We start from the raw sequence: 26,632 nt of genomic DNA, 5'->3' as shown, positions 1-26,632 counted from the left end.
CAAACTCTTAATGATACTATTCCATTTCCAGCAGGGGACACTGCAGGGCACCTTGGGATGCTTGGTTGGAATGGGCCACACAGTCCCCTGTCCACGAGTTTATAGCACAAGGAGACGATGGAGCCCAGAGGGGCAGGGAAGGGCAAGAGGGAGGCGCAGAGCAGGGGCCAGTGAGGAGAAGAAAAGCTTGTCCCATCTGGAGCGTGGCCCTGGTGGACGCACCATCTGCCGGAGGGGACCCGGCAGGGTGGCTGCATGTCCTGCACCACCAGCTCCGCTGCCCTGAGGACCCCAGCTGCAGTGGGTGGGCACTGTGGCCTCATTCCCGGGGCGACCTGTCACCTTGGCACTGCTTTGCTCTCCACAGGGGACCTCCCAGGAGTTCCAGCAGCGACCCCGACTTCGTAGTGGTGGATGGCGTGCCTGTCATGCTCCCGTCCTATGATGAGGCTGTGAGCGGCGGCTTCAGTGCCTTAGGCCCCGGGTACCTGGCCTCTGTGGGCCAGGGCTGCCCCTTACCTGTGGACGACCAGAGCCCCCCAGCATACCCTGGCTCAGGGGACACAGACACGGGCCCGGGGGAGTCAGAGACCTGTGACAGTGTCTCAGGCTCTTCGGAGTTGCTCCAGAGTCTATATTCACCTCCCACATGCCAAGGGGGCACCCACCCCGCTTCCGACAACCCTGACACAGCTCCCAGCACGGTGGGGGAGGTGGCATCCACCAGCCCAGGCATCGACATTGCAGATGGTAAGCATCGGCCCCAAAGTCCAAGCCATCCTTGTGCAGCCCACCCCCCGACCCTGCTCCCAGCTCAGAGTCAAATCAGAGCTTCCCTCTCTCTCAGCTGAAATTGCATGCTGTACGTAGAGGCCGTGGGCAAGGCCGGTTATTGGAAGGAAGGATCATCACCTCATAAGTGATCAGCCCATTAACTGAAATTTCAGGAGGCACAAAAGAGCACCAAGCCATCCAGAGTAGAAAGGCTAGGTGGGCAGAACTTGATTTTCATAGCATCCGTGTAATCCAGGATGCTTTTCTTCTCTCTCCCTTAATTAGGCAGGACTTCTGAAAGTGGTGCTCAGGATCAAGGTAACACATGCATGCTAAAAGGGAAGACCTAAATCCAGGCACGAGGGCCCACCCCGGAGAAGTTCTGGGTACATACAGGCTAAGTTTACCAGGTGTGAAGTAGAAGGAAGGAAAAGCAGGCTGCAGATCATGGTAAAATAATAAAAATGCCTCAGATTAAATAGGGCTCGTTTCCCAGGGGAGGGAGTGCCAGTACCACTTTACAAATGAAAGCACTCATTCCAGCTTATATTGGCAGTAAGTCGCAGTAACTATGTAGACGCAGGGGTCTCCTGGTTCCCCATAGAGAACTCTGTACTTGAACTTGTAACCTTTACCATTAGGACACACGGTTGAAGCCTAACAGTTTAATTTTTATGATCTGGATATGAGATTTTCCAGCTAATGATGTACAGAGGTGTTGGTTTATTTGCCTGTTTACTGATACATGGAACTTAGCATTATCTTCTTCTTACTGATTTGTGTGTCTGTTAGTTGCTCAGTCGTGACTGGCTCTCTGTGACCCCATGGATCGAACCTGGGTCTCTTGCATTGCAGTCAGATTCTTTACCATCTGAGCTACCAGGGAAGTAGGAACTCTATTTTACTGAGGCTCACAATTCCAGATCGTCACAGTATTTTTCAGTGTATTAGTATGATAATCATCTCTTTCTTTGCAGTTTAATAACCATCTCTTTTTACAGAGATCCCTCTAATGGAAGAAGATCCATAATTGGAAAAAGTCCTGATGATTCTGCTACCCCTTTGGGAATGGGAACCGTGTACTTTGGAATGAGGCCTCTGGAGGACAGAGCTTGGCGGGATGGAGCAAGTTTTCTAATCTATCAACAACATGGGGACAGTGACTCATATTGTGCATCTCGGATTCAAGAGTGAGGCTGATAAACGGCAGCGGCAGTGCTTTAAAAGGAGACTTGAGAATTTGCCAAGACCAGTGAGGAACAGAAGGATAAGGGGGAACCCTGAGCAGTCCTGGATGAAGGTATTAAGGGCATCTCGTGCTGCCGAACATGGGACAGACGGTTCCACGCATATATCCACCAAATATCACCTCCCACCGACTTACGAGTACTACCCGCCTCCTCTGAAAGCATGTCACATTACCTAAATCGCTTCTAAAATCCGCTTCAAACTGTCTCTGGACTCCAGATTCGGATGGCTCAGCCTCTGCGGGAAGTCTGTGTTGAGCTGCTGGAAGAGCAGCAGAGCGCCCCCTGCAGGCTCCCAAAGGAAGGTTCTCGAGTGTCCCTCGGACAGTCTTTCTTGGCTGGACAACCCTACGCAAGGCAAGATTAAAGCGGGACGTGGCAGTTCCACCGAGAATGGAAAGGAAAGACTCAGGCAGACTCTGCTTTCTGGAAATTTCTCCAAAAGGCAGAGTTCCTGTCTTCCGTGCTGTCCTTTGGTGAAATATCGTCAGTATTTGTATTCATGGTCTAGCACATGGATCCACGGCATTGGCTAAAGCTTGTGACTTTACACATGGTCAGAGTGTGTTCAAATACATCTCATGGTGGAGAAGTAGCCAAGGTAATGTTTTGTTTCAGCATTTTTAAAAGCTTCCACTTGATAGTTTATCTCAGTTGTGAGCCCCTCACCTTTTAACTATTAAGAGTTGTTGCCCCCGCTCCCAAACTCAGCCAGATTTAATTTTCCAAAACAGAAATTCTATCTGGAAACACATTCGTCCTCCTCCAGATAAAGTATGAGGTTGAATTATTTTACCCCTTTTATTTTGTCCTGCAAAGCCCGCAGGCTCCAAAGATGGACGGCTCTGCCCTCCTGCTTCGGGGGTCCCCTGGCTGCCTCACCCATCAGTCCATCCAGCACGCCCACCGCACCCTCCCTAGGCCCACTGGGTGTCGTTCCTAAAAAGTGATTGATAAACTCATTTCCTGAGTCCCGAAATGTCTCTTCAAATACATGTTAATCTGTGGAGCTGATTCTTTTTCTCCTCTGGGTTTCAGACAAATACAAACAAAACTTTTTTTTTTTCATCCATAAAATTGCTATGCTGATAGAGTGGTGAGAGCTGGAAGCTTGATCAAATCCTGTTTTTTCTTGACACAGACTGATTAAAAATTAAAAAGAAAATGACAGTTTGAAGCGTGACTTTAATAGTGGAGTGGATTTGGTGGGCAGGGAGGGGCGGTGACAGTGATCCCGGGGGAATGGGGTTGGAGACAGCACAGGACCCCAAGCAGAGGCTGAAAGAGGGAGGGAGCGGCAATGGGCGTGCCTGACCAGCATCAGCCGCGAGCTGGGCACCTGAGTAAAGGGCTTTGGTAATCATAACGTTGTTTGGTGCTAAGGCTGGTCTTCACGAGCTTCATGCTTAAACTCCACCTGGCCAGCTCAAACACTGATGGCATGGGTGGCTGAGTGGGAGGGGAGTCGAGAGTTCACTGTGGAAAGCCCCCCAACCACCACCAGCCCCACCATCTGCAGCCTTCCCGGGATCCCTGTGGGCTAGGTCTCAGCTCTTCACACGACACTGTCCCCTCCCTGCCGCCATTCACTCCCATTTGAGGGTGTGTCTTGAGACTACCAGGTGAGTGCTTATTTCCCACCAAAGAAGCCAGGGCGGGGGCCGGTGAGGCGGGCGGGGGTTGCTGTCTCTGAGGCTTGGCCCCGCCTCCTTCCAGAAAATGTTCTTCCTCCTAAAGCAGAGAGCCGCAGCACACAGCATGTGAGCCGAGCACAGGGCTGCCTCTCCAGTCCCCCACCTCCGGCATCTGGGAGACGGGTAGCTCAGTGCCACATACGTCCAGGTGTTAGTGTCCACATGGTTCTAAGCGCAGAGGCTGGTAGGAGCAAAATGCCTGCTCAGCAACAGTGTCAGCCTCCAACCAAATTACCTGGATCCACCTGCCCCCCACCTCATCCCTTTGTGTCTGCCGCATCAGGGTCTCACTCACATCTACCCTTTGCTGTGATTGCTTTTTCATTATAATGAACTTAACGTGGCAAGGAAGAATCCTCATGATACCCTAAGCATGCCATGATTCTGGCTCTTCATGTCAAAGTCCCAGACGCCCTCTGGGTATGAATGGACTCCATCTTTCTTCTGCTTCCCCCCCGGGGAATTAGGAGATACAAAAACAAACTGGGCCGTGTTGAGAGCTGGTGCCCAGAGGGGTGGTGTGGGAGAAAAACATCCCCCCAAAAGTGCTTTCTGCTTTGGGAGAGGGAGTTACCCCAGCTCAGAAGCACACGACCTAGAACCCAGGGTGTTCCTGGGATCAGCCCGTGGTATTTACACAAGTGCATGCTGGAAGGAGCTGCAGGCCAGCGGTTTTCCAGCTGACCGGCTCCCTTCATAGCCACGCCCAGCAGAAGTCACAGGATGCCTTCACACTTCACTTCCACGTAGCTCTTTTTAATTGCAAGGTTGTGATTGGCTGGCATGGGCTCTTAAGAGCCTTTTCCACCTAATTACACCCATCCCAGCAGCTGGCACAGGGTCAGGCATTTGGCCCCAGAGCACGCAGCAGAACTGGGTGATTGGTGGGGAGTGACATGCAGAGATTCACCCAGCCTGCAGGGGGGTGAGGAGCGGGATGGTGGGGGGCCTCTCCCACTCCTCTGCTCCCTCCTTCCAACCTGGCCATGCTGGGCAGCCCTCCCCCTGGGATGCCCAGGTCCCAGGGCATGCCCTGAAGAGCAGGTACAGTGTCCTGGGAGAGCAAGGGCTTTGGTACACACCCACCACCTGCCTCAAAACCTGCCTCTGCCACTGACAGGCCGTGGACTTGCAGGAGATCTTGCCCTCCACCCCTATCTCAGTTTCTTCCTGCAGAGATAGTGTCCCTCTACCCTCCCCTCTGGGCTGCGGTGAGGGTGCCAGCTCGTGTGAGGTCACAGCACACAGTAGACATCTGACAAATGGCCACTGCCCCCCACTTGTCACCCAGAGTGAGAGAGGGTGCCACATGGGTGATGTACTCTGTGCACCCCTCGGCACCGCTGACCCACCGTGGTCCGGCCACCCTCCAAATTGTTTGCAGACATTGCTGGTTTGGGCTGCCCCCAGTGGGTGGACTGAGCATGTGCCACCCTCTTCCCCTAGACCCTCCTACTAGGAACCCCTCTCTGGTTTCTATACCTAGGCTTGCCCTGCCAGGGGAAGCTGTCAGTTCTTCATGCTTTGGGCATTTACCTTCCTTCCCAGCATAGCCCTCTCTGAATGTTCAAGTTCTGCTCAGGGAGGGCAGGACAACCTCAGACATTCCCCCCAAGGACTCTGAAGGACTCAGATCACCTCCACAGACAGCCGGGTAGATTAACACTAACCTGCTTCCCTAATTTTATTGTCTATTTTGGATTTGAAGCATAAAAGTTAATGCCCATGTGTCTCCAAAGTGCTAGAGAAGAAAGTCCTTGGGAAAGATGCCTGCTCTATCTTGCAGGCAGAACAGGGCCCCGGGGAGCAGCATTTACCGGTCGGAGAAGGCGGATGCTGAACACTGTCGCATTGAAACCATAAAACTTAACACAGAGTGTGCAGCCTCACTGGGTCCTGTTTAACTACTGGAAATCAGTCGCTGGGAACCTGCAGTGCACAGTGTTAAGTGGCCAGAGGAGGTCCCGGCTACCTGCGTGGAAGCCAAACCTGCCCTGTTCAGCACCTCGTCCCATGTGTTCAGGGTCTCTGAGAATCCTGGATCCCGGTCCTCCAAGACCCTGGGATAAAGAAACCTGAACTCCAGCAGATGCTTTAAGAGCTTAGGACAAGGGGGAATGAGCTAGAGCCTGTGGGAGGGAGATTGATATTGTCTTCTTGGAGCTCAAAAGAGTATTTATAGACCCTGTTCAGTCAATAAATATTTATTAAGAGCCTGCTACCGGCCAGGCAGTTTCTGTGCACTCTAGTCCAGTGGAAATAAGGGCTGGAAAACTGGCAGCTACAAACCCGGAGCTCTGAACGCCTGACCCAGAACTGGGCTCTCAGAGGCTGCCCTTGGGCTGGGAGCAGACTGAGAGGAGTGCTCAGGGAAGCTGGGAGAGGAGCACAGGCCTGTGCTGAGATACAGGAGGGCTGGGGGTGGAAAAATAGGAGAGGGGGTCTGTGCTCGGGGGCCTGGAGGCACAGGGGTGGTGAGGGGCTGGAGAGGTAACTCAGGACCAGATGCCAGAGCCTGGTGCCACGTGAAGGAGGCAGATGATGGCTCTCTTCATGGAATGGGAAGCCAGGGCAGGTGTGAAGCAGGAAGTGCTGGAGTGAGATGGGGCAGGGCGGGTCTGAGAGTCTTCTGCAGGTCTGTCAGTTTTGTGGGGCGTGCCCAGGAGTCCAGGACATCGGAACCCAGATGAAGGCGCCACCCACTGGGTCTCGAGGAGAGGCTGGCAGGGGAAGGGGCAAAGGGTAACACCTTGCTGCAGGTGTGGACAGGTAGCACCCTTCAGCTCCTCAGCAGCACCCTAAGAGGGTGCTGATGGTCTCAAAGAGCCCTTCCAGCTGTGACAGGATGAAATTCTCTTTCCTGACTTTTAAAAAAATTCAGAGTCAAATGTCACCCAGCCCCATCCCAGGATCACCCTTAGCAGCGCCCGCTCCCGCCCCTCCCCCATCTACAGTGTTTCACCCCCTCCCAGCTCCTCCTCCCATGGAGCACCTGGAGCCCAGGAGCTTTTCCCCTACCCAGCATCCCCTTAGGAGGGGGTCCACCCTCCAGAAACTCTGCAGCCTCCTCAGTCAAGGTGTGAAACAAGAGACATGACCGTGACAGTTCTGACCTCCTATGGTTGCCTGGACCCCTTGGCCAGAAGCAGATGCCAGTGTACCTTCACGGACTCCATTTTGCTGTGATGGCTTGAGGCAACTAAAAGCCCAGACAAATCTATTAGATTGGTTTTGCTCATGAATTCTTTATACCTGGGTAGCATGGTCCATTCAAGAAGCATGCTCACCGTTGTGTACTTTGAGGGGGGGATCGGAAGGAAGCAGACATGAGCCAGGTTCGCATTGGCTGTGCCTGTTTTTACATCTATCGCAGGCAGTGACAAGGCTGCCCTTCCCTGTAGTTCTCAGATGCCCATGACTTCACAAGGATGTACCACCAATATTTCCTGGTTATGCTGCTGGTGTGGACAGAGATCTGTGTTTTCTTTAACAGACTTTATTTGTTTTGAGCTGTCAAAGGTTTACAGAAAAGTTGAATGGAAAGTATAGAGTTCCTATATCCCACCTCTTTCAGGGCAGTTTCTGCTGCTATTAACATCTGCATTACTGTGATATGCCAGCCATAATGTTTTTGGCCACGTCACTCAGCATATGGGATATTAATTCCCCAACCAGAGATGGAACCATGCCCTCTACAGTGGAAGCAGGGAGTGTTAACATCTGCACCACCAGGGAAGTAGCCACCTGCTACAACTGATACCTTCAGTTCAGTTCAGTCGCTCAGTCGTGTCCGACTCTTTGCGACCCCATGAACCACAGCATGCCAGGCCTCCCTGTCCATCATCAACTCCCGGAGTCCACCCAAACCCATGTCCATCGAGTCGATGGTGCCATCCAACCATCTCATCCTCTGTCGTCCCCTTCTCCTCCTGCCCTCCATTTTTCCCAGCATCAGGATCTTTTCCAATGAGTCAGCTCTTCGCATGAGGTGGCCAAAGTATTGGAGTTTCAGCTTCAACATCAGTCCTTCCAATGAACACCCAGGACTGACCTCTTTTAGGATGGACTGGTTGGATCTCCTTGCAGTCCAAGGGACTCTCAAGAGTCTTCTCCAACACCACAGTTCAAAAGCATCAATTCTTCGGCGCTCAGCTTTCTTCACAGTCCAACTCTCACATCCATACATGACCACTGGAAAAACCGTAGCCTTGACTAGATGGACCTTTGTTGGCAAAGTAGTGTTTCTGCTTTTTAATATGCTATCTAGGTTGTTCATAACTTTCCTTCCAAGGAGTAAGCGTCTTTTAATTTCATGGCTGCAGTCACCATCTGCAGTGATTTTTGGAGTCAAAAAAATAAAGTCTGACACTGTTTCCACTGTTTCCCCATCTATTTCCCATGAAGTGATGGGACCGGATGCCATGATCTTCGTTTTCTGAATGTTGAGCTTTAAGCCAAGTTTTTCACTCTCCTCTCACTTTCATCAAGAGGCTCTTTAGTTCTTCACTTTCTGCCATAAGGGTGGTCTCATCTGCATATCTGAAGTTATTGATATTTCACCCGGCAATATTGATTCCAGCTTGTCCTCCAGCCCAACGTTTCTCATGACGTACTCTGCATATAAGTTAAATAAGCAATGTGACAATATACAGCCTTGACATACTCCTTTTCCTATTTGGAACCTGTCTGTTTTTTCATGTCCAATTCTAACTGTTGCTTCCTGACCTGCATACAGGTTTCTCAAGGGGCAGGTGAGGTGGTCTGGTATTCCCATCTCTTTCAGAATTTTCCACAGTTTATAGCCTGGTAGGTTGCAGTCCATTGGGTGGCTAAGAGTCGGACACAACTGAGCGACTTCACTTTCACTTTTCTCTTTCATGCATTGGAGAAGGAAATGGCAACCCACTCCAGTGTTCTTGCCTGGAGAATCCCAGGGACGGGGGAGCCTGATGGGCTGCTGTCTATAGGGTTGCACAGAGTCAGACAAGACTGAAGCGACTTAGCAGCAGTGGCAGTATTGTGATCCACACAGTCAAAGGCTTTGGCATAGTCAATAAAGCAGAAATAGATGCTTTTCTGGAACTCTCTTGCTTTTTTGATGATCCAACGGATGTTGGCAATTTGATCTCTGGTTCCTCTGCCTTTTCTAAGACCAGCTTGAACATCTGGAAGTTCACGGTTCACATATTGCTGAAGCCTGGCTTGGAGAATTTTGAGCATTACTTTACTAGCGTGTGAGATGAGTGCAATTGTGTGGTAGTTTGAGCATTCTTTGGCATTGCCTTTCTTTGGGATTGGAATGAAAACTGACCTTTTCCAGTCCTGTGGCCACTGCTGAGTTTTCCAAGTTTGCTGGCATATTGAGTGCAGCACTTTCACAGCATCATCTTTCAGGATTTGAAATAGCTCAACTGGAATTCCATCACCTCCACCAGCTTTGTTCGTAGTGATGCTTCCTAAGGCCCACTTGGCTTCACAGTCCAGGTTAATTAAAATCTACAGTTTACATCAGGGTTCACTTTGGGGGTCATCCATTCTCTGGATTTGGACAAATACGCAATGTCTTGTGTCCTCCAGGACAGTGTCACACGGAGTATTGTCACCGCCCTGAACATCCCCCGTGCATCACCTATGCATCTTTCCTTCCCTTGAACCCTTGGCAGACATTGATCTTTCTATTAACATTGCCTACATAGTTTTACCTTTCCCAGAATGTCACATAGTTGGGATCATACTGTATGTAGCCTTAGCAGACTAGCTTCTCTTCTTAGCAGACTCGGAAATATGCAAGGAAGTCTCCTTTATGTATTTTAGATCTCTGTGCTTTTAAAAGGACAAGGAAGGCAGCCGCTTTTCACAACTAGAAACTTCAAAGGCGATTCTTGGCTTGTGGGCTGGAGAAGAATGTGAGAGGCCAGGGAGTCTGTCACCAAGTCCCCTCCCCAGGCCACCCAAAGACTTCAGAGAGAATGTTCCACAGCTTCCCTCAAGATCACATTCTGGGGGATGACAAGCATCTTGCTTACATCACCTCATCCTTTCAGCCTTTCATTGAGTTTGGGGCCCACGTGCCCTGCAGACCTTTGCCAATGCTCAGGCGCCAGGGCCCCAGGACTTCCTTCTTTCCTCCCTGCTTTATAGCTCTTTCCACCTCTCTGTTCTCAAGTCCTTTCCATCTCCTCATCAATATTAACGGGGGGCCCTGAAACCTTACCGAGCTACATACCGAGGGTCCCTAAATGGACGAGATGCCACGTACACACAGGAAATGATAAAGCAGGTGGACGTGCAGCCTGGCAAGTCTGTGGCGAGGCCCCCAGCCCCACCTGGGGGGTCAGGGAAGGTTTCCCAGGGTGGGGATAGGAGCTCAGAGGCTCATCTTTATGTGCACACACTAGCTGCTCTTCCCCAATGTAGAGGATGGTCTCAGTCTAACTCAGTCTCATCAGTCTGCTGATCGTGACCTTTCTCTGCTTGTTTCCCCAAGTGTAAAACATGGAAAATAATAAGACTTATTTCATAAGCTGTTATAATGAGTGAATCCGTGTACAGTGATTCAAGTCATGCCCGACCTGGAGCACACACTCAAAGAGATGCTTTTACCATTAATGTTTCCCCCAGACAGTACCACTGGCTCCCTGCCCTGATGTCCCAGACATGGAATTAAAGCTGCCCGCTCGATGGTGTCTGCTTTCTCCTCAGTCAGGTCATGGTGACAGTTTCCTCTTTGTTTCTTGAACCGTCTCCACCTCCCTCCTGAGACTCCCACTGAGCTTGTCGTGGCTAAAGGCGGCCCTTGGGGCTCAGGCCTTCAGTGTATCAGAAAGCAGCCCACCCTGGTATCATCCAGCTCATTTTCCAGAAGTGTCCTCATGAATGTCGGGAGAAATGGGAGCAGATGCTCAAAGAACAGCCATAATCGGCAGGTTCCCCTCTACCACTCCCAGACCATCAGAAGGGCAAAGCCATAAAGAAGGATGGAATCAGGCTGGCAGGGCAAAGTCAGAATGAGGAATGAAGTCGGTCTGGCATAACCTGTTCTCTGTTAACTTCGGCTCTCACAGTGATTTTTATCTACCGCCACTTCCGTATCTAAGGGCTGACAAGTCATCTATTTAGTAACTGAACCCCGTGCTTATCTACCATCGACACTGAATTCACAAGTCCGTGGGGCCCAGCCCCATCTTCTCTATTTTGGCCAAACACTGTCTCAGGTGGGCATCTCCAGCCTCAGGGGTGTTCCAGCCTCCGCAGTTCCACACGGGCTCCTAATGCTAGTTTCACAGGGTCAGCTCTGTGCTTTCTGGGTGCTTGGAGTGGACACTGGGCAACACTGTCTGCTGCTTAAACTCCTGGGTGTTGAAAGCCAACAGTCCTGGGTTTACATTTCAGCTCTGTAAGTTACATAAGCAAAGTCAGGCAAGATTTTGACGTTCAAGCCTCAGATCTGTCACCTGGAAAGTGAGGCACCTAACAGCACCCACCTCGTAGTTTGCCGTCAGGATTAAATACCATGATGATTGCTTAGAACAACACCTAGCACCGAGTAAACTCTTGAACCTGTAGCTGCTCTCAAGACTCTATTCTTTCTCCTTCTGTCCTATAAAGCAATCAAAATGGTCAGCCCCAGGGACTTCCCTGGTGACCCAGTGGCTAAGACTCCATTCTCCTGATGCAGGGGGCCCAGGTTCGATCCCTGGTCAGGGAACTAGATCCTACATGTCGCAACTAAGAATTCACACGCCACAACAAACATTAAAGATACTTCATGCCGCAACTAAGACCTGACACAGCCAAATGAAAAAATAAATATTAAAACAGCAGCCAAAAGCTGTCAGCCCCGCACCCTCCAGCAGGCAGCAGTGTGTTCCTGCCACTCCTGTTTTTAGCCCCACCGCCACCCCACTCCAAGCCTCCATCCTTCAGGTCAGGCCACTCTTCTCTGGCACCCATGGGTCCCTGCTCTTCCCCTCGCAGCACTCTGGAGGGTCTTCCTTGTGGCATCTCAGGCCATGAGACCAGTCTCTCTTGACCCTGAATTTACTGAAATCTAGAGGCATAAGGAAAACAGGATAAAGAAAAGCCTCATTGATTGAGTGCTCAGGCATTGAGGCGTCACTGCACTTAACCCTCAAATAACCCTCAGATGTCACACTGTGTATCTAGCATGGTGGGGATCTTGCTTCCCCACCCCCGCCCCAAAGATAATTGTCTGGAGGTGTAGGCCTGGTTCCAACCCTTTACTGAAAGTGTAACTTGGCTGAGTAGGACATACTCAGACCCATCTCTTTCCTGGTGCGGAAACCAGTTGCAGGGGCTGCTGTGGGGCCCTTTGGAGGGTCTTGAACATTAACTACCCTCACTTTTCTCTGAAAAAGTCTCTATAGAGCAACATTTCCCCAAATCGAGGATGCTAATAGATATTAGGTAAAAGGGTTCAGAGGTCGAATTCGGGCAAAGTTCTGTTAAGCAAAGGGCTTCCCTGATGGCTCAGATGTTAAAGAATCTGCCTACAGTGCAGAAGACTTGGGTTTGACCCCTGGGTCCGGAAGATCCCCTGGAGAAGGGAATAGCTACCCACTCCAGTATCCTTGCCTGGAAAATTCCAAGGACAGAGGAACCTGGCAGGCTCTAGTCCAAGGGGTTGCATAGAATCAGACACAATTGATTGACACACCATTCTGTTAAGCAAATAGTTAGGCATCCTTACTGAAGGACGGCTCAGAGTTTTTATTCTGGATATGGCAATGTTGGGCTTCCCAAGGCCAACAGTCCACACGTCCCAACACATTTTCCTCTGGGCAGCTAGGAGACCATGGTGGATGCAGATGAGGTGGGCATGCTGCCCCAGCTGGGCTCACACGCCATCCCAGCAGGGTCCCAAGACTGCCATCAGCTCTACCCCTAAAGGCTGGCACCCACCTTTTTTGGGGCACCTCACCAAGGCCACATACATGTTGATCCCAGGAAGAATAAGATGCCACTCAGCCTCCCATTCAGAGACCACTGTGACCCAGGCATCCTGGCCACCCTGCCCCCACCCAGGACTAGATCAGCAGAAGCCAAGATTGCTGGGTGTTGAGCTGGACAAAGAGGTGGCCCAGCTGAAGCAGCTGCTGCAGGACACCTGTGGGCCACGCAGACTGCGGACACAGGCCACACAGGACACACCCCCACCAGGAGCTGGCTCACAGGGCAGCCCAGGTGGAGCTTAATTCAGAGGCAGCATCACCAGTACCCAGCAGGGAAACCAGAAGATGCGCGTTTTCAAGCTATCAACAATAAAAACAAATTGACATCAACCATGCATACAGGAAAGACAGAATTATCTTTTTGTTCTCTCTATAGAAAATGACAATGCCAATTATCATCCCAGGAAGAGGAGATCAAAGAACATACAGACAAAATGTGTAGGATAAAAGTATTCTAGATGAGTGACAGTGATGATCAATAAAAATGATTTATAAAATATCTTATTCGTGTCTCATTTTTGGTGATGTCTGTGTTGTCAGCTTTTTGAAATGTGTAATTTGTTGTGATTTCTCATTCTAAATATATATTCATTTTTGTATTAGCATCACATTTGTAGTTGTTTGTTTTTTTTTCTTCAAGAGGGTCAAAAGACTCTGGGTTCCCCCTGCCCAAGACTCTCTGAGAGGTAGCCAGGTGTCTGGGGGACTTCTTCGACCCCTTCCCCTCTGTCATTTTATCAGTCTCCTTAAGTCCCAGATGCTAGGACTGCCAGCCTCTGATAATAAAGTGATAGTATGGGCTAATATTTGTAGAGCGATCAGATTTTCACAGTACTTCTATGTCCACTATCTCAGTGAGTTCTCCCAACAACTCTGGGGTATGTAGGTAAATCATTCTATGGGCCTATACTGGAGGGCTTCCCCGGTGATTCAGCAGGTAAAGAATCCACCTGCAATGCAAGTGACACAAGAGATGTGGGTTCGATCCCAGGATGAGGAGGATCCCTTGGAGGAAGGCATGGCAAGCCACTCCAGTATTCTTGCTGGGGAAATCCCATGGGCAGAGGAGCCTGGCGGGCAATGGTCCATGGGGCACAAAGAGTTGGACACGACTGAAGTGACTGAACACCTTGTAATAATAAGCCTAAATAATAAAATTTTTTTAAAAGCCTAATAAAATCAATATGTATGTAAACTTAAGAGCTTTCCCATGGCCTGAACTGCCCCTCTGGCCTTTGCTGTGCCTGTCCCTTCCCCACTCAGCCTGGGGCTCCTCTGTGCTGTTACCTGTTACCTGTTACCCATTGCTACCATATCTTTAGTTGACTATTCACGGACCAAAAGGCATCATGTGGTGCAACCAGGAGACCTGCCTCTGTCACTTCCATGTACCATCCTGAGAAGAGCTCCTTCCCTATCTGGGCAATGCTGTCTGCTTCTTAAACTCCTGGGCATCGAAAGCCAACAGACCTGAGTTTACATTTCAGCTCTGTCAGTCCCAGAAGCAAAGTCAGGCAATATTTTGACATCGAAGCCTCAGATCTGTCACCTGAAAAGTGGCAGGTTTTTAGAACTGTTAGAAAGGCTGCTAACAGCACGTACCTTGTAGTTTGGCATCAGGATTAAATACCATGATGACCTAGATTGCTTAGAACAATGCCTGGCACAGAGTAAACTCTGGAAGCTGCAGCTGTTGGGTAAGACAGGGTAACCTCTGGTTGGCATAACCCTGGTTTGAGAAGTTATAACTTGTCCATGCCAGTGTTTTTAGGACATGGGTTCACTTCTTTGCCCTCAAACAACTCTGATGCCAGCTCTGTGGGGACAGCCTCCCTCCTCCCCCCAGGCCCACCATGCACCCAGGACCTCTCGTGGTGAAAGATACAGCCCAAACCAGACCAGGTGATGCTGCTCTCGGTTCCCACAGGAGCAGGGATGGGCACCATGACCACTGAAGAGTGCAGTGGACCGCCTCCAGGTCTCTGCCCAGGACGCAGGGGCCTTCCTGGGCTGCCGACTTCCTGCAGAAGCATCAGCATGATCAAGCTCTCTCCTTGCTCTCTGGCACAGAGGCTATGGGATGTGGTGCCCAAAGGAGGAACCAGGAGGATCTGCAAACCCTGGAGTCTGCTCGGGTAGCCCAGAGATGGGCTGTGTGCAGGTTGTGTCCAGGAGGAGGAAGCAAACACTTTCTGGAGAGCAGCATCAGAGGACTCCACAGAGGACAGGGCTGGTGGAAGGCACAGTCCAGGTGTGCGGAGGGGCTGGGGTCAGGGGTGCGGGGATGAGAGGGAAAGCAGAGGGTGGGGGAGTCAGGAGACAGGGAAGCCAGGAGGAGGAGGAGAAAAGGGAGGGCAGATGGGTATATGTGGGCAAGAGAGGATGGATCGTGGCAGAGAAAAGAGCCCCCATCCACCACACCCCGGGGCATCTCATGACAGACAGACAGGGCACCTTGGCCACCAGCTCTGCATTCCAGTCCACCTCTCTCTTCCAGGTCTGATCATCAAGGCAGCTCCATTCTTTGTGACTCACTTGCCAGCCGGGCTGGGAGGTGGTTTCCCTGCCAAGTCCTTACCTTGTGGACAAGCCAGTGCTGCCTCTCTGAAAGCTGATGGAGCACTGTGGGGAAAAACACAGCCTCCCGCGTTGCCCTCCTCAGAGGTCAGAGTCCAGCCTCACCCGTGTCCCTCTTGATTGCCTCCCCCCAAACCCAACAGGTCAGGGCAGGTCTGGTGCCCCAGCAAGGAGCTGGGGAGGCAGCCTGAGCCACTGGAGAAAGTACAGGATGGGTGGCTGGGAAAAATGACTCCTCCTGGTTCACCAACCTGAGCCTCGGTTTCCTCATCTCTACAAGAAAGGGGTGAACACATGACTCCAGGGGTCCCTTCCGGCTCTGCTACCCTCTTCACTCTGCATCTGCAGAGGCCCAAATCCAGTTCCCGTAGTACAAGGGATATAATATGGCATAAGAGATGCAAAGCACAGATACTAATATCCAGGATTACCTGGTTAGGTCTGGGAGCCGAGGGCAATGACGATGGGGAAATGGGAGTGATGGTATTAGAGAAAGAATCACGCATCAGCTGAGCAATTTTCTCCTGCTGCACTTGGCTTAGCTGGGTCCCCAGGTCGCAAGGTGCAGTGTGAGGCTGGCTCAAGTGCCCCTCATCCTGGGTCCTTCTATGGCTTGAGAGAAACTCCAGGGGTGAGATGAAGGTGGAGGTCTACTCCTGGATGTTGGCAGGAAGGGCTAGAGGTGGTGTAGACCAGCCTCCTAGATTGTAAAATGGTTAAAGCAAACTTTGCAGTGTTTTGAAAGTCAAGCAGGACACCCAGTCTGCAGAGGGCAAGGGAGGAGAGAGTGAGAAGAGGAGCCTTAGAACGCTTAGAACGTTCCAGTTAGAACGTTCCAGTTAGAACGCTCCAGTCTGGAGAGCAGCACTGAGTAAATGCAATCAGACACTGCCTGCCATGAGCGGGGGATGAAAAGTGGGTTCAAGAGGCCTGGAACTGGGACCCTGAACCTGCTGCATACCGTGGAGGCCTCGTGGCCATGATGAGGAAGGCAGCGTCACCCCTCCGGGAACTGGAAGCATGTGAGAGCTCTTGGGTTTTTTTTGACTGAGCCGAGACTTAGTTGCAGCATGCAGGTCTTCTATCTTCATTGTAGCAAGTAGGATCTTGAAGCTTATTAATCAACTATACTCCAAAATAAAATAAAATAAAAAATTTTAAAGATTTGTAGAGCTTCAAAAAAAAAAAAAAAACAACTCTCAGATCCAAAGAAAATCCCCAACTGGGATACACCTACCTTAACATCTGAAGTGAAGTGAAGCATTAGTTGCTCAGTCATGTCCGACTCTTTTCAACCCCAAGGACTGTAGCTCGCCAGGCTTCTCTGTCCATAGGATTCTTCAGGCAAGAATACTGGAGTGGGTTGCCATTCCCTTCTCCAGAGGATCTTCCTGACCCAGGCATCGAATCTGTGTCTCCTGCCTTGTGGGCAGATTCTTTACCAACACCTACCTACTGGGGAACACCAAATGATTTGACACGGTATATGGACAAACTTCTTCAGATATTTAGGCTTTTATTTTTTAAACTTCTGTTTATGGAAAGTGAAAATAGTTTTTCATTAGCCAATAAGAATGCATTCCCTTTTTTTAAATCAGTGCATTTGATTTTAAATGAATCAATTTAAAGAAAAATATCAGCAAATAAGGCATGTTCAAAGAAGGTGAACACGATGAACGAGCAAAGTTTGGGAACTACTGGAATAGAGAGATGGAGAAGGCAATGGCACCCCACTCCCGTACTCTTGCCTGGAAAATCCCATGGACAGAGGAGCCTGGTAGGCTGCAGTCCATGGGGTCGCTGGGAGTCGGGCACGACTTCACTTTCACTTTTCACTTTCATGCATTGGAGAAGGAAATGGCAACCCACTCCAGTGTTCTTGCCTGGAGAATCCCAGGGACAGTGGAGCCTGGTGGGCTCCCGTCTCTGGGGCCGCACAGAGTCGGACACAACTGAAGCGACTTAGCAGCAGCAGCAGCAGCAGGAATAGAGAGATGAACTCTGGGGTCCCTCGTGGCCCCAGGACTCCAGTCTCTGCTATTCCTATCAAAGGACCATTTGCTGCCCACAGAAGGGATCCCCTTAGCCCTTGGTGCACAGCAGCCAGGCCCGCCTTCCAAGACTCTGTGTGTGATATGTGTGTGTGTGTGTGAACATGTGCTCATGCACACACAGGGGGAGATGAAGGTGGGCTGCAGGGTGGTCCTGGCACAGTTGAACAGACCTAGTCCCCACATCAGCCTTCAATCTTAACCCAAAGAGCAAAAGGATGTTGGCTCATAGGGACGCTGTTCCCGGGAACACTGCCCTGGACAGACTTACTCAGAATATCAGATGTGGGCTTATTTGGAACCCTCAGAATTCCACCTGCTTCTATTAAAGAATCTACCTGCAATGCAGGAGACCTGGATTCGATCCCTGGGTCAGGAAGATCCCCTGGAGAAGAGAATGGCAACTCACTCTAGTATTCTTGCCTGGAGAATCCCATGGACAGAGGAGCCTGGTGGGCCACACAGTCTGTGGGGGTCACAAAGAGTCGGACACGACTTAGGGACTAACATTCTCCATTGCAGAGACTGAGGTCTGGTCTGGCTCTGGGCTTACAGGCTCCTGGATGAAGAAGCGATTCAACAGCTTCTGACTCCCAGGCTGGCTGGGCATGGAGCAAACCAGCATGGAGAGCCAGCAGGCTGGACAGGTGCCTGAGGGTGATGCTGAGAGCCTGGAAGCTGTGGCTGCTTCTGCTAATGAGGGGAATCTCCCCACCAGCTGCAGAGCCACCTCACAGTCCCTGCCCAGATCTTCCAGGCTTTCCTGCCACCCTCGGAATGTGGCCCAATCTGCTTCACACAACCAACAGGGCCTCTGCCGCCAGGAGCCTCTCACCCCTCTTCCATCATACCACGTGTTTCTCCTAAACTCCACTTTGCTTGGGTCCTGCCTCCGGACCCCAAGGTATCATGCATGCCCTTCCCCTGCCTGCAACACGCTTGCCCCTCTCTCTCTTTGCCTGGCTAAGTTTGTTCGATCTTCAAATCTCAACTTAGGCATCACTAAGCAACCTTCCTGTCTGCTGTGCCCAAAGTCCTCCTCCCCCATCAGAGGCTTCACCCAGCTTTCTGTCACCTCCTGTCTCCTGTCCTCCCCACCCTCTGCTCTGGAAGCTGCTGGAAGGCAGGGCAGGTCTGTCTCCATCATATGTATTATCCTGGGGCTCAGCTCTGTGTCTGCCACCTGGGAGACAGTGCCTGCTCTTTGAGTGAATGAATGATTTCTGAGGGTTCATTACAAAGAGCAGATGTTTGTGTAAATTGCCATAGAGAGCTTTGGTGATTGACTCAGACTTCATATAACCAAGCCAAGAGGAATCTGTCCTCTCCAGAAGGAGGTGTCTCCCCACTCCCCTGATGGGGAGCCTGTATGCAGTGATCCAAGGACCCTCGAGCCCTCGTGACTTAGACCCAAGTGTCTGAGCCCGTCAGTCCTTCCCTGACAGACACGGTGTGTCGGATCTGGGAGCACAGCTGCAGCGGGTGCAACAGAGGGCTTGGAGTCCACACCTGAACCCCTGCCATCCTGGAAAGGCGCGTGTGGTGGAGGGGCCGCCCCTACCTGATCCTCCCTTCCCTGCTTTCCCACAGACTAGGAACAAAGGCTGGGGAAACTCATTCTTCCCCTTGCTGGGCCATCCAGACCCACAGGCAGAGAAATTGACTAGAAGACGTGTTCTCATGCCCCAGAACGTCTCCCTGAGGCTGTGTCATCTGCAACATTAGAGAACCGTTTAGGTTCACAACCGGGGTCAGTAGCAGAAGCGAGAAACTAGCACAGAATTTTTAAAAATTTAGAACAGTTTTTAGAAGTATTTTTTTCTATTCAATCATGACAAAATATACATAACATGGGGACTTCCCTGGTGGCCGAGGTGGTAAAGAATCTGCCTACAAAGTGAAAGACTGGAGTTCGATCCCTGGGTCAGGAAGATCCCCTGGAGAAGGGAATGGCAATGGCAACCCACTCCAGTACTCTTGCCTGGAAAGTCCCATGGATGGAGGAGCCTGGTGGGCTGCAGTCCATGGGGTCAGTGGGAGTCGGACACGACTGAGCGACTTCACTTTCACTTTTCACTTTCATGCATTGGAGAAGGAAATGGCAACCCACTCCAGTGTTCTTGCCTGGAGAATCCCAGGGATGGTGGAGCCTGGTGAGCTGCCGTCTATGGGGTTGCACAGAGTCAAACATGACTGAAGCGACTTAGCAGCAGCAGCAGCAGCATGCACACCAGTATTCTTGTCTGGAGAATTCCATGGACAGAGGAGCCTGGCAGGCTGCAGTCCATGGGGTCACAAAGAGTCGGACACAGCTGAGTGACTGAGCATGCATACATGACATGAAATTTTACCATCTTACTGATTTGGGGATGTACAATTCAACGCATTAAGTGCATTCACATTGTAGTGTAACCATCACCATCATCCATCTCCCAAACTCTTTCATCTTGCAAAGCTGAAACCTCTTCCTTAGACAGTAACTCCTTCATTCTCCCCTCACCCCAGCTTCTGGCAACCTGTCTCTATGAATTTAGCTATTCCAGGTAACTCAAATAAGCGGAATCATGCATCATTTGTCCTTTTGTATCTGGCTTATTTCACTTAGCATAATGCCCTCCGGGATCATCCAGGTAGCATGCCTGAATTCCCTTCTCTTTTAAAGCCACATAACATCCCACTGTGTGTTTAGACCACGATTTGCTTACCCACTCATCTGCTCATGGACATCTGGGTTGCTTGCACCCTTTGGGCTGACCCAGCACTGGTCTCAGCTGCCTTCCCTGCCAGCTTGTGAGCCACACAAGCTTTCTCAGCCCAGCTTCCCTCTGAAAAGCAGAGCCCCAAACAAGGGCTTATTTGCAGGTGGTTCATTTGGGGGAAATGATGCCTTGGCATCACCTCCTTGAATCGCCTGCCTGCAAACAAGCAGGAGTTCGGGCCTGACAATAGTGAAGCACAGAAGGAGGGAAAGGGGAGGCAGGGTTTGTTCTTGAGCTGTCACTGCTGGGGGGCACCTGGAGCTCGGTCCCACTGGGACCCTCTGAGATGCCCAGGAAAACGTGCCTGGGAATCCCAGTGATGGAACTGGCTCCTGTGCTCCACTGGTCCAGAGTTGTCCCCTGGGCTGTTCACAGTGTCACTTATTCAGGTTGCCCACTGTGAGTGCCAGGAAGGGTCCTGAGAAAGATGCTCACAGGTAGACCTGTGTAAGATGGCCTCACCAATGGCTGGAGGAAAATGTGTGTCCAAAGGATGTGAGCAGCAGACAAGAGGAGTCTGATACAGCATGTTACTCACCCTTTAGCACAGGGATGTGGCCTAGAGACAAAGCCAAATAGATGCTTGCCACGTTAGCAACAAAGAACATTGATACAGCACTTACCATATGCCCGGCACAGTCCCAGGTCTTTACATATATTAGCTCATTGAACTCTCATGGCAACCTTGTAAAGGAATCCTGTCATCACCCATTTTACAGATGGGCAAGTAGAGGCAGAGGCAAGTCCAGTCAAGGGCACCCAGATGGTAAAGGGCAGAGCAAGACTCACAGCCACTCTTCAGACCACCCAACTCTGATGCAGAAATACACATACCAGAGAATCCTTTATTTCCTAAGCTACTCAGGCCAGGGAAAGCCAAAGAGGATATCACAGCATACTAATAATAATTACCTTTTGGGGCTCTGGCATCAGACACGTCTGGCTGGGTTCAGATCTTGGTGCTGCCCCTCACAGCTGTGTCTCCCTCAGCAAGTCACATAAACAGCCTAAGCACCACGCTCCTTGTCTGTAAAATGCAGATGTGACTCCATGATTATCCCAAGTTGTCAAATGCTGGAAATAAGCCAAGTACCAATGGAGTGGAGTGTGGTATAGCCGCACAGTGACTACTCCCCTGTAATAAAAAGGAATAGACTAATGACACATGCAACATCATTCACTCAACATGGATAAGCCTCGAAAACTTGCTCAGAGGAAGGAGCCTTAAGTGAAAGAGTGTGTTCTTTCCATGTATATGAACTTCTGAAATAGGCAAAACTAACCTATGGTAGAAAAACCAGAACAGTGGTTACCCCTGGGGAGTAGGGGGCAAGGGCTGACTGAAAGAGGGCAAGAGAGAACTTACTAGATAACAATGATGTTCTATGTCCTGATGAAAGTGAAAATGAAAGCGAAATTCCCTCAGTTGTGCCCGACTCTTTTCGACCCATGAAATACACAGTCCATGGAATTCTCCAGGCCAGAATATTAGAGAGGGTAGCCTTTCCCTTCTCCAGGGGATCTTCCCAACCCAGGGATCAAACTGGGATCTCTCGCATCGCACATGGATTCTTTACCAACTGAACCACCAGGGAAGCCCAAGAATACTGGAGTGGGCAGCCTATCCCTTCTCCATGGGATCTTCCCAACCCAGGATCAAATCGGAATCTCCTGCATTGCAGGCAGTTTAGCTAAAGAATCTGCCTGCAATGCAGGAGACCTGGGCTCCATCCCTGGGTTGGAAGATCTCTGGGAGAAGGGAAAGGCTACCCACTCCAGTATTATGGCCTGGAGAATTCCATGGGGTTACAAAGAGTTGGACTCGACTGAGTGACTTTCACTTTCACTCTAGGTCCTGATAGGGGTTTGCATTACATAGCTGGGTTTCCACTCAAGAAATTGGACTTGAGTATTTCATTGTAGGTACATTTTACCTCAAAAGAAATATCTGTTTAAAAAATACTGAACTCTAGTTAGTGATTGCACGCTGAATTTAGAGGGAAGTGTACTGATGTTCACAATTTAGTCTTAAATGCATCTGCAAATAAAGTGGATTAATGGATGTATAGAAGGGTGAATAGTTGGACGAGATTATGTGACAATGCACATACAGCAAAATGTTAATATTAGCATCTAGGTGGTGGGTATATGCAAGCTAGGGATCTTCACTGCAAAATTTTTTCCACTTTGCAGTTTGTCAGAAATTCTTCATAATGAAGAGGTAGAAAACAGCACTTTTCTCACAAAGTTGCAGCAGATGACCTGAGGTAAAGAAGTAAAGTGTAGAACCAGATGCCTGATTTACATCATCAGCTACTCTGATGGGTTGAATTGTGTTCTGTCAAAGTTCCTATGTTGGTGTCCTAACTTCTAACCACCTCAGAATGGGAGGGAGGGAGGGGAACTGGAGACCAGGGAGGAGCTGATGTGGGCTGGAATTCCCTCCTCCCCACCACTCCTCCCATACATCTTCACTAGCCTTTGGGAGGGGAGGCTGGCAGATAGCTTGTATGTTTTCTGCCTGTGAGTGCAAATCTTCTATGCCACCTTGTCTCTGAGAAGCAGGCTTCAGTGTCCTCCAGTCCCTGTAACATCAGCTCACAGTCAGCCTTAGAGCCCGTTGTCTCAGTCCCCCAGAGACGGCGGAGCCGGGAGAGGCAAGCTTGAGCCTTACCAGGTAGAGTCGAAAGCAGTGGCTTTCCAACTTGTATGCACACAGCAATCCCCTGGAGGGCTGTTCAACTGCAGATTGCTGGGCTCAGCTCCAGGGTGTCTGATTCTGAGGTCTGGGTGAGGCCAAGAATTTGCTCTTCTCCCAAGTTTCCAGGTGTGGCTGGCACTATGTGCCCAGGCATACGAATAATAGATGCTTCCTTTGGACTTGGAGTTGATTTCCCTGACCTCCTCTCCTTTCTGTCTCTCGGACTGCTTGGGCTGCCCTAACAAAAGGCTGCAGACTATGTGGCTTAAACAACAGACATTTCCCCCCCACATAGTTCTAGAGGCTAAATGTCTGAGATGAGGGTGCCAGCATGGTTGGGTTGTGGTGAGGGCCCTCGTTCTGGCTTGCAGACGGCCACCTTCTTGCCATGTCCTCACATGGCAGGGAGAGAAAAAAGCTTGGGTGTCTCTTCTTAAAATAGGACCCCAACAGGAAGGCCACACTTACATGGCTTCTTTTAATCTAATTACCTTCCAAAGTCCCCGCCTTCAAATACCAATCACACTGGGGATTAGGGCTTCAAAAGGTGAACTTTCAGTTCAGTTCAGTTCAGTCGCTCAGTCGTGTCCGACTCTTTGCGACCCCATGAACCACAGCATGCCAGGCCTCCCTGTCCATCACCAACTCCCGGAATTCACTCAAACTCATGTCCATCGAGTTAGAGATGCCATCCAGCCATCTCATCCTCTGTCATCCCCTTCTCCTCCTGCCCCTAATCCCTCCCAGCATCAGAGTCTTTTCCAATGAGTCAACTCTTCGCATGAGGTGGCCAAAGTACTGGAGTTTCAGCTTTAGCATCATTCCCTCCAAAGAAATCCTAGGGCCGATCTCCTTTAGAATGGACTGGTTGGATCTCCTTGCAGTCCAAGGGACTCTCAAGAGTCTTCTCCAACACCACAGTTCAAAAACATCAATTCTTTGGTGCTCAACCTTCTTCACAGTCCAACTCTCACATCCATACATGACCACTGGAAAAACCATAGCCTTGATTAGACGGACCTTTTTTGGCAAAGTAACGTCTCTGCTTTTGAATATGCTATCTAGGTTAGTCATAACTTTCCTTCCAAGGAGTAAGCATCTTTTAATTTCATGGCTGCAATCACCCTCTGCAGTGATTTTGGAGCCCCAAAAAATAAAGTCTGACACTGTTTCCACTGTTTCCCCATCTATTTCCCATAAACAGTTCATTATACTCTCCAATGTCTTGCTCTTGGCCTCTCCAGCCCCCATAACTCAAAGTGGATTCATGTCCACCAGGGGAATGGACACAGCCAGGATGTTACAAACCACCAAGTACTGGAGGGGACTGGGAGGTAGGCAATGAATGAGCACAGAAAAAAAAGGTTTTTCTCTTCCTATTTCAGTTAACTTGATCTCACTGAGTAAATGTTTGATCCAAAATCCAAACTGTCTCTCCAGGTTTCTTCCTTTTCTCAGAGCGACCATCCCAATTTGCCCAAAACTGAGGGGTTTCAAAACTGGGAAAGTCCCAGGCAATCTGGGACAAGTTGGTTACCTTACAACCTTAGGTGGCCCCATTTCCTCACTTGTTGAGTTTGTTCTCTGACAGTTGATGAGGTTGGCCTCTTTTTACATATTTACTGGACTCTGGGAAGGGGGAGGGGCTTCCTAGGTTTGGTGCTAGTGGTAAGGAATTCACCTGCCAATATCGGAGACATAAGAGATGCGGGTTCCATCCCTGGGTTGGAAAGATCCCCTGGTGGAGTAAATGGCAACCCATTCCCATATTCCAACCTGGAAAATCCCACAGACAGAGGAGCCTGGCAGGCTACAGTCCATGGGGTTTCAAAAGAGTTAGACATAACTGAGCAACGAAGTCCAATACAATGGACTCAGATTCGCTCTTCTGCAAACTGGCAGCTCATATTCCCTCACCATCTTCTTACTGGTTTTAATCTTACTGTTTTAAAATGCAATTAATTTATAGGCACACAACACAAGAGATGTTAACCCTTCATCCATCTAGTTATCCAGCTATCTGTCATTTGTCAATCCAGTGGAAATATCTTTCATAATCAATTGCTCACTCTTTGATTTTGCTTCTGGATTTTTCTTATAAAATATTTTTCATATATTTTTCATATAAAATTTTCAATTTTTAAATAATAAATGTCTGTACTCTTTCTTTGATGGATTCTGAGATTTCTGCTTAATATAAAATGGATTGCCTCACCCAAGCTTATTTGGCCTTGGAATACGGAATGAAGCAGGGCAAAGACTAATAGAGTTTTACCAAGAAAATGCACTGGTCATAGCAAACACCCCCTTCCAAGAACACAAGAGAAGACTCTACACATGGACATTACCAGATGTTCAACACCGAAATCAGATTGATTATATGCTTTGCAGCCAAAGATGGAGAAGCACTATACAGTCAACAAAAACAAGACCAGGAGCTGACTGTGGCTCAGATTATGAACTCCTTATTGCCAAATTCAGACTGAAATTGAAGAAAGTAGGGAAAACCACTAGACCATTCAGGTATGACCTAAATCAAATCCCTTATGATTATACAGTGGAAGTGAGAAATAGATTTAAGGGCCTAGATCTGAGAGATAGAGTGCCTGATGAACTATGGACTGAGGTTCGTGACATTGTACAGGAGACAGGGATCAAGACCATCCCCACGGAAAAGAAATGCAAAAAAGCAAAATGGCTGTCTGGGGAGGCCTTACAAATAGCTGTGAAAAGAAGAGAAGCAAAAAGCAAAGGAGAAAAGGAAAGATATAAGCATCTGAATGCAGAGTTCCAAAGAATAGCAAAAAGAGATAAGAAAGCCTTCCTCAGCTATTAATGCAAAGAAATAGAGGAAGACAACAGAATGGGAAAGACTAGAGATCTCTTCGAGAAAATTAGAGATACCAAGGGAACATTGCATGCAAAGATGGGCTCGATAAAGGACAGAAATGGTACAGACCTAACAGAAGCAGAAGATATTAAGAAGAGGTGGCAAGAATACACAGAAGAACTGTACAAAAAGATCTTCACGACCCAGATAATCACGATGGTGTGATCACTGACCTAGAGCCAGACATCCTGAAACGTGAAGTCAAGTGGGCCTTAGAAAGCATCACTACGAACAAAGCTAGTGGAGGTGATGGAATTCCAGTTGAGCTATTTCAAATCCTGAAAGATGATGCTGTGAAAGTGCTGCACTCAATATGCCAGCAAACTTGGAAAACTCAGCAGTGGCCACAGGACTGGAAAAGGTCACTTTTCATTCCAATCCCAAAGAAAGGCAATGCCAAAGAATGCTCAAACTACTGCACAATTGCACTCATCTCACACACTAGTAAAGTAATGCTCAAAATTCTCCAAGCCAGGCTTCAGCAATATGTGAACCGTGAACTTCCAGATGTTCAAGCTGGTTTTAGAAAAGGCAGAGGAACCAGAGACCAAATTGCCAACATCCGCTGGATCATGGGAAAAGCAAGAGAGTTCCAGAAAAACATCTATTTCTGCTTTATTGACTATGCCAAAGCCTCTGACTGTGTGGATCACAATAAACTGTGGAAAATTCTGAAAGAGATGGGCATACCAGACCACCTGACCTGCCTTTTGAGAAACCTGTATGCAGGTCAGGAAGCAACAGTTAGAACTGGACACGGAACAACAGACTGGTTCCAAATAGGAAAAGGAGTACGTCAAGGCTGTATATTGTCACCCTGCTTATTTAACTTCTATGCAGAGTACATCATGAGAAACCTGGACTGGAAGAAACACAGCTGGAATCAAGATTTCTGAGAGAAATATCAATAACCTCAGATATGCAGATGATACCACCCTTATGGCAGAAAGTGAAGAGGAACTAAAAA

At 49.5% G+C, this 26,632-nt stretch overlaps 1 protein-coding gene across 6 annotated transcripts in view; it reads left to right on the top strand.

The window, feature by feature from the left end:
• The window catches only part of SUSD4 (sushi domain containing 4), a 133,748-nt gene extending 130,562 nt beyond the window's left edge, over positions 1-3,186 (top strand). For all 6 annotated transcript variants that reach the window (XM_061382301.1, XM_061382303.1, XM_061382298.1 and 3 more), the window contains 2 exons: positions 368-750; positions 1,776-3,186. In XM_061382301.1, coding sequence (XP_061238285.1) covers positions 368-750; positions 1,776-1,804 — 412 coding nt within the window. In that variant the 3' untranslated portion in view covers positions 1,805-3,186. The remainder of the gene's footprint in view (positions 1-367; positions 751-1,775) is intronic.
• Positions 3,187-26,632: the final 23,446 nt, after the last annotated feature.

This window comes from Bos javanicus, chromosome 16 (genome assembly GCF_032452875.1).
Source record: "Bos javanicus breed banteng chromosome 16, ARS-OSU_banteng_1.0, whole genome shotgun sequence".
NCBI classification, from domain to species: domain Eukaryota; kingdom Metazoa; phylum Chordata; class Mammalia; order Artiodactyla; family Bovidae; genus Bos; species Bos javanicus.
The sequence above is the reverse complement of the archived record's forward strand: the minus strand, read 5'-3'. Positions and strand labels throughout refer to the sequence as shown.